Below are 7,385 nucleotides of genomic sequence, written 5' to 3' on the forward strand. Positions count from 1 at the left end.
TGCGGCTCCACGCTTGCCCTTTGTTGTTATCTTTGGGTTTCAGACTTATGTATTCGTATGGTGGCACTAGACTTATGGAGGTACCTGTTCTGTGGTGTGTGTTGTATCGCTACTTCTGTTTGCCATGAGGGTTTTATATATAAAGCCGGGCCAAGGGCCTTATGGTTAAAAAGTGTATATACAGTATAGTACTGTGAATGCAGAGATCAGGGTTAAATTGTTTGAGGAAGCAGCATGTGGGATTAGATAAAGCAAGAAGATGCCTTGGAGTCCGGATGCAGATGCAGAGCTTATCAACTATGATGATCCTAGGGAGCTCAGCTTCATCCAGCTTGTTGTTGCCTTGTTTAAGTTAAATAATCACCATGACAGTTGGCCAGTTGCTTTCTTCTGTTATTTCTTACTGGTGGAATACTTGCTCCACCCTGGGACCGGCGGCGAGCCGGAATTACAATTGTCAATTGGCCCTTTTGTTGTCGGGCTCATACTGCATTTCCAGGAGCCTTCCCGTCCCTACTTTTAAGGAAGCATCATTAGCAGAGCTTGACAGTGGACTCGTTAAATCCTAGTACTACTGTCTGCACAGCTTATTACCTAGTACTCCAACACTTGTACACTTGTACTCCAGCAGCAGGAGCAGAGCAACAATGGCTGGCAGTGGCACGCCGGAGGAGTTCCTGGGGCAGCAGCAGGGTTTCCTCGCGCGCCTGGAGCCGCCGTCACCGTCCCTCTTCCTCGACCTGCCGCCGACGCCCCGGTCCGAGGAGGACGAGGACGCCTGCTTCGACGACATGGCGCTCCCCTACATCTCGCGCCTGCTCATGGAGGAGGGCACGGACGACCAGTTCTTCTTCCTCTACCCCGACCACCCCGCGCTCCTAAGGGCGCAGCTGCCCTTCGCCCAGATCCTCGTCCACAGCGGCGGCGGCAGCGGCTCCGCCTCCGCGCTCTCGCCGTCCTGCTCCTCCTCCGACGCCGCCGCCTCCCCCAGCCCCAGCATCGCCTCGCCCTACGACGCGGTCCAGATCTCCCGCCCGCCCTACGCCGACGCCACCAGTGCATCGCCGCACCACCACGGAGTCCAAAACTCCTTTACTGGTAACTGCCTGTTGCCCGGCGACCAGGACATGCTCAACTTGGCCTTTCTCAAAGGCATGGAGGAGGCTCAAAAGTTCCTCCCGCCCAACAGCAGCCTCCCGGTCAACATCGGCTCCACCCTCGCCGCGACGACGGTGGTGGGTGGAGTGCCCACAGGCGGTGGGCTGACGAAAAAGAGGCACAATCCGGAGCCGGAGGCGGGCAGAGCCACCAAACTGATCACGCCCGACCAGGAGGAGGAGGATGGCGCACGCGAGCTGTTCGACGAAATGATGTTCCAGGAGCACGAGATATGCATGAAGGGGGTTGAGCAGCCGCGCGTCCCCGTGGAAGCCAAGCCAGCGAGGACCAGCCGGAAGGGGACCGGGAAGAGGGGGCGGCCGAGAAAGGGCATCGTTGGCAGCGAGATGGTGGACCTGCACACGCTGCTGCTCAACTGCGCGGAGGCGGTGTCCGCCGACAACCGCTGGGGTGCGAGCGAGCTGCTCAAGAGGATCAAGCACAACTCGTCCCCGCTCGGGGACGCGGCGCAGAGGCTGGCGCATTATTTCGCCGAGGGGCTGGAGGCACGGCTGGCGGGAAGGGGGAGCCAGCTGTACCAGTCGCTGATGGCGAGGCGCACCTCGGTCGCCGACTTCCTCAAGGCCAACCAGCTTTACATGGCGGCTTGCTGCTGCAAGAAGGTGGCGTTCGTCTTCGCCAACAAGACCATCTGCAATGCTGTGGCAGGGAAAAAGCGGTTGCACATTGTGGACTATGGTCTCAACCAAGGATTCCAGTGGCCAGGCTTGCTACGCATGCTGGCGGCTAGAAAAGGCGGACCTCCGGAGGTGAGGATCACCGGCATTGATCTCCCTCAACCTGGATTTCGAGGATCCGACCACATTGAAGATACAGGGCGAAGGCTTGGCAATTTTGCCCGTGTGTTCGGTGTGCCATTTAAGTTCCATGGTATCGCAGCAAAGCGAGAGACTGTCCAGCCTGAGGACCTGAACATTGACCGGGATGAGGTGCTTGTGGTGATTAGTCTTTGCCATTTCAGACTTCTGATGGACGAAAACGTCTGCTTTGATAGCCCGAGCCCCAGGGATGAGGTTCTCAACAACATCAGGAAGATGCGCCCGGATGTCTTCATCCATGGGATTATGAATGGCTCTTACGGTGCGACGTACTTCCTGACACGGTTCCGGGAGGCGCTGTTCCACTACTCGGCACATTTCGACCTGCTGGATGCGACCGTCCCTCGGGACAATGACGGGCGTATCCTGCTCGAGCGTGACATCTTTGGCCGCTCTGCCCTGAATGTCATCGCATGTGAGGGCGCAGACCGGGTGGAACGCCCCGAGACATACAAGCAGTGGCAGGCGCGGAACCGTCGGGCTGGGTTGAGCCAACTGCCGTTGAATCCAGAGGTTGTTAGGCTTGTGCTGGACAAGGTCAAGGATAACTACCACAGAGACTTCGTTGTTGATGGGGATCAGCGGTGGTTACTGCACAGGTGGAAGGGGCGTGTGCTCTATGCCCTGTCAACCTGGATTGCTGACGATGCCACCTAGCTTCTTTTCACAATCTAACATTGATTGTAGACATCAATAGATCTACCCTTGTTTATATGTTAGCACTTAGCTCAACATCTATGTTGCAGAAAGTAGTAACTTCTGTGGTGCCATGAGGTAGGCAATTACTTCTACTATGACCTGGAGGTTCATTGCAAGTTTTATTTATTTCAAAACCACTTGGTTGCTCATCATGGATCACAAAGCATAGGTGTGAATTTTTATTTATTTTAGATATCTACAGAATTTTGATGACACTAAATTGGATGCTTTGGCCGTCCTGTTGCTGCAGAATTTGAGTTCATGCGATCAAATTGTTTGGTACTTCCCTTTGGGACTGTGTAGAGTAACCAGAAGTGTGTTGAAACTGTTTGTACTGGCTAGTTGATGTGCACATTGTTGAAACTGTAAAGGTGTGATAGGCTTGACCATCATAACATGAAATTTGCACTGGTTATAGTTTCTGTGAACAATGGGCTCTTATTTTGTAGCCTAATTTTGCAATGGTCTCAGATAACCTATGATCCTATAACTGCCTCTCTGAAAAGAGGTTATCTATGATATAACTTCAAAGGCTTGGTGATATACTGTAGAATGATGACTGTGAGAAAGGTGCAAACATGCACAATTGCAGATTGCATGTTGCTCCAGCTGTGAACCACTTCTAGGCCCAATCTTCGTACTGTGCTCTGCTGATCTTGGGTTTCAGTACTGCTCTTGTAATGCTTTCTAATGTGTACTTCATGCTTCCAGATAATTGACTGAAAACATCTGTTTGAGGTTATTACTTAATATCAATTGGTATTTCTGTATATGCTTTAAAGTCGCAACTGTTAAGATTCTGTGCCATGCTTTTCCTTTACCTGCATGACTTTATTGGGCCACTGATTTGATTTAGTGTGCAGAGCATATGAGAAAACAATAAGACTTAAGGATTGAGCATGTCAAAGATATGTACGCACTAAAGCATGGCCAAGATCTTAAGGTATGTTTTGGTCTCTGCGAACAAATTATTTACTCTGTCGGCATAGTGATGTGACCCACATTAATAATTCTGTTTACGCACTCCTTTTCCTTCTAAGATTTATATGAGACCAAGTAAAATATATAAGTATGTATGCATGTAATTTTAGTTGTAGCTCAAAAATCAGGGTAGTTCAGAAATCTGGGTGCAATAAAACTTTTTTAGATAAAAGTAAATAAAGCTAAGTGCAATAAATACAGCGGAGTGGTCGTCGGAAAGTAAACAGCGACGTGAGCTATGATGAAGACCATACGATGCAAGATCAGCGGTTGTAAAAGTAGGAAGCGATGGTGCGAAGCGGTTAAGTTGAAGTCACAGGTGTCGGGTGGAAGATCGACGGCTGTATTTGATCAAGGTGTCGTGAACCAAACTGAAGAAGTGTGAGCTACAGTAAAATTGTTGATTCTTCAGTTTTGTCAGATCAGATCTTGACATATGCTCTGAGAGATGAGAAGCGCAAGCGACCAAGTCACAAGTGTATAGTAGGAGTACTAGTAGTAGTATGAGTTCATGCAGTCAAATTGTTTGGTACTTCCCTTTGAGACTGTGTAGAGTAACCAGATGTGTGTTCAAGCCGTAAAGTTGTACTGGCTAGTTGATGTGCACATTTTTGGTTCTTATAATTCTCTGCATTAATAATAATTAAAGGTGTGATAGGCTTGACCATACACAACATGAAATTTGCGCTGATGATAGTTTCTGTGAACACTGGGCTCTTATTTTGTAGCCTAATTTTGCAATGGTCCTAGATAACCTATGATCCTATAACTGCCTCTCTGAAAAGAGGACATCTATCATATAACTTGAATGGCTCAGTGATATACTGTAGAATGATGACTGTGAGAAAGATGCAAACGTGCACAAGTGCAGATTGGATGTTGCTCCAGCTGTGAACCACTTATAGGCCCTTTCTTCATACTGTGCTCTGCAGATTTTGGGTTTCAATATTGCTCTAGTCATGCTTTCTAATGTGTACTTTATTGCTTCCAGCAACAAGCAATTGACTGAACTGATGTATATCCTTGTAAGCATATTGCTTAATCTCAATTTCTATTTCTGTGCATGCTTTCCCACTGATTTGGTCAAATGTGCAGAGCATGTGAGAAAACATAGGACCAAGGATTGAGCATGTCTAAGATGTGTACACACTAAAGCATGACCAAGATCTTAAGGTATGTTTTGGTCTCTGCGAGCATATTATTTACTCTCTAGACATAGTGATGTGACCTTTTAAACATCCACACAAACAATTATTTTACGCACTTGTTTTCCTTGAGATTTATATGAGACAAATTAAAAGATATAAGTATGTATGCATTCTCGGAAAGTAAACAGCGACGTGAGCTATGAGGAAGACCGTCCGATGCAAGATCAGCGGTTGTAAGTAGGAAGCGATGGCGTGAAGCGGTTAAGTTGAAGTGACAGGCGTCGGGTGGAAGATCGACGGCTGTATTTGATCAAGGTGTAGCAAACCAAACTGAAGAAGTGTGAGCTACAGTAAAATTGTTGATTCTTCAGTTTCGTCGATCTCTGAGAGTTGAGAAGCGCATGCGAGTATGTATAGTAGGAGTACTAGTAGTAGTATGAATGAACAAAGGATTATTTAGAGCCCTGCTATACACACGATAATTTTCGTACGACACTCATACGACGCGGTAGCAGCGAGCTTTTCACATGCGGGGCCAACCACACTGTGGCGTTGGTTCGATGGATCCACTGTCAGGGAAAACAATCTCCACCTCTGAACCGTAGTCTTTTGTTTCTCTTCTTTCCTTCAAATTTTTGCATTTCAATTGAAATCTTTTAAATCTATCTATTATATACTAAAAAAAAAAGAGATTTTAACGGAGACACCAGGTTAATCCACATCATCTAAATTAATTTTAATAGTTAGATCTAAAATATATGGCTCAGATTTTATGAAAAAATAGTAGTTACGTAATATGTTTGACACGATATATGTCAAGCAAATCACATCTCACAAATCGTACGTGGCATGGACTGCTTTAGTAAAGAAATATGCTTTATATATGGAAAATCGTAACTGCTGCCCACGTCATTCAAAAACGCATCTATGTAGGAAACTAGCAATATTGTACGGACGTCACTGCTGCTTGCAAAAAAAAAAAAAAAAACCTAGATATCAGTTTACAAAATCAGCCTAAGAGTACTTCTATTTTATTTTTAGACATGCAAACCAAGCCGATATAGCTATGTTGGAACGTGGTAGCTGGAAAGAAACCTACGTATTTGCTCTGTTTATATACTAAAAGTAATATACGGATGTCACGTTATGCCACATCAATTAAATTCGTTTAATAGTTAAATCTAGAATTAATGGTTAAGATTTAACAAGAGATTGACATTTACGTAACCCCGCAATCTGACCTGGCAAACGATTAATTTCACGTAGATGAGCAATTGGATATGACACTATATTTGGTAGGAAATATGAAAAAGGAAAACAATGAAACACGTATTTCTATAAGACTATAACTGCCTTTTTTTAATTAAAATCCAAAAAATCACCGGTTAAAGGTTAATCCACATCATCTAAATTAATTCTGATAGTTAGATCTAAAAAATAGTATGTTTGACACGATATATGTCAAGCAAATCACATCTCACAAATCGTACGTGGCATGGACTGCTTTAGTAAAGAAATATGCTTTATATATGGAAAATCGTAACTGCTGCCCACGTCATTCAAAAACGCATCTATGTAGGAAACTAGCAATATTGTACGGACGTCACTGCTGCTTGCAAAAAAAAAAAAAAAACCTAGATCAGTTTACAAAATCAGCCTAAGAGTACTTCTATTTTATTTTTAGACATGCAAACCAAGCCGATATAGCTGTAGGATAACGTTGCATAGAAAACAAAAAAATTTTCCTACCGCGAACACACAATCCAAGCCAAGATGCAATCTAGAAGACGGTAGCAACGAGGGGATGATCAAGACTAACCCTTGAAGAGATTCCAAAGCCTATAAGAATAGGCTCTTATTGCTGCGGTAGACGATCACTTGCCGCTTGCAAAAGCGCGTAGAAGATCTTGATCACGATCGGTTCCGGCGCCACGAACGGGCAGCACCTCCGTACTCGGTCACACGTTCGGTTGTTGATGAAGACGACGTCCACCTCCCCGTTCCAGCGGGCAGCGGAAGTAGTAGCTCCTCTTGAATCCGACAGCACGACGGCGTGGTGTCGGTGGTGGTGGAAGTGGAGGAGCGGGGCGGCTAGGGTTTGGGGAGAGGGGGGCGCCGGCCACTATAGGGGTGCGGCCACCTTGGTGGTGTTTGAGGTGGCCGGCCCCCTCCCCCTTGGCCCTCATTATATAGGTGGAACCCCAAGAGGTGGTGTCCAAGTCTTCGAATAAGACCCGAACCAAAAACCTTCCATAGGAGGGGAAAACCTAGCCAAGCTAGGACTCCCACCAAGGTGGGAGTTCCACCTCCCATGTGGGGTTGGCCGGCCCCCTAAGGGAGTCCACTTGGGACTCCTCCCCCACTAGGGTTGGCCGGCCATGGAGGTGGAGTCCCATGTGGACTCCACCTTCCTTGGTGGTTTCTTCCGGACTTTTCTAGAACCTTCTAGAACCTTCCATAGAACCTTCCGAATCATTTTCAAACACATAAAATGACATCCTATATATGAATCTTATTCTCCGACCATTCCGAACTCCTCGTGATGTCCGGATCACATCCG

The 7,385-nt window shown here is 46.6% G+C and overlaps 1 protein-coding gene across 1 annotated transcript; it reads left to right on the forward strand.

The window, feature by feature from the left end:
- The first annotated feature begins 647 nt into the window (after window positions 1–647).
- Window positions 648–3,328, forward strand: LOC124696121 (scarecrow-like protein 33). The gene has a single exon (XM_047228896.1). The coding sequence runs from the start codon at window positions 648–650 to the stop codon at window positions 2,652–2,654; it is 2,007 nt and encodes a 668-aa protein (XP_047084852.1). The 3' UTR covers window positions 2,655–3,328.
- Window positions 3,329–7,385: the final 4,057 nt, after the last annotated feature.

The sequence above is a fragment of the Lolium rigidum genome, chromosome 3 (genome assembly GCF_022539505.1).
Source record: "Lolium rigidum isolate FL_2022 chromosome 3, APGP_CSIRO_Lrig_0.1, whole genome shotgun sequence".
In the NCBI taxonomy this organism is placed as follows: domain Eukaryota; kingdom Viridiplantae; phylum Streptophyta; class Magnoliopsida; order Poales; family Poaceae; genus Lolium; species Lolium rigidum.

Bases quoted from the DNA above. Each gene is read 5' to 3' on its own strand.
- LOC124696121 (XM_047228896.1), top strand. From the start codon at position 648: ATGGCTGGCAGTGGCACGCCGGAGGAGTTCCTGGGGCAGCAGCAGGGT.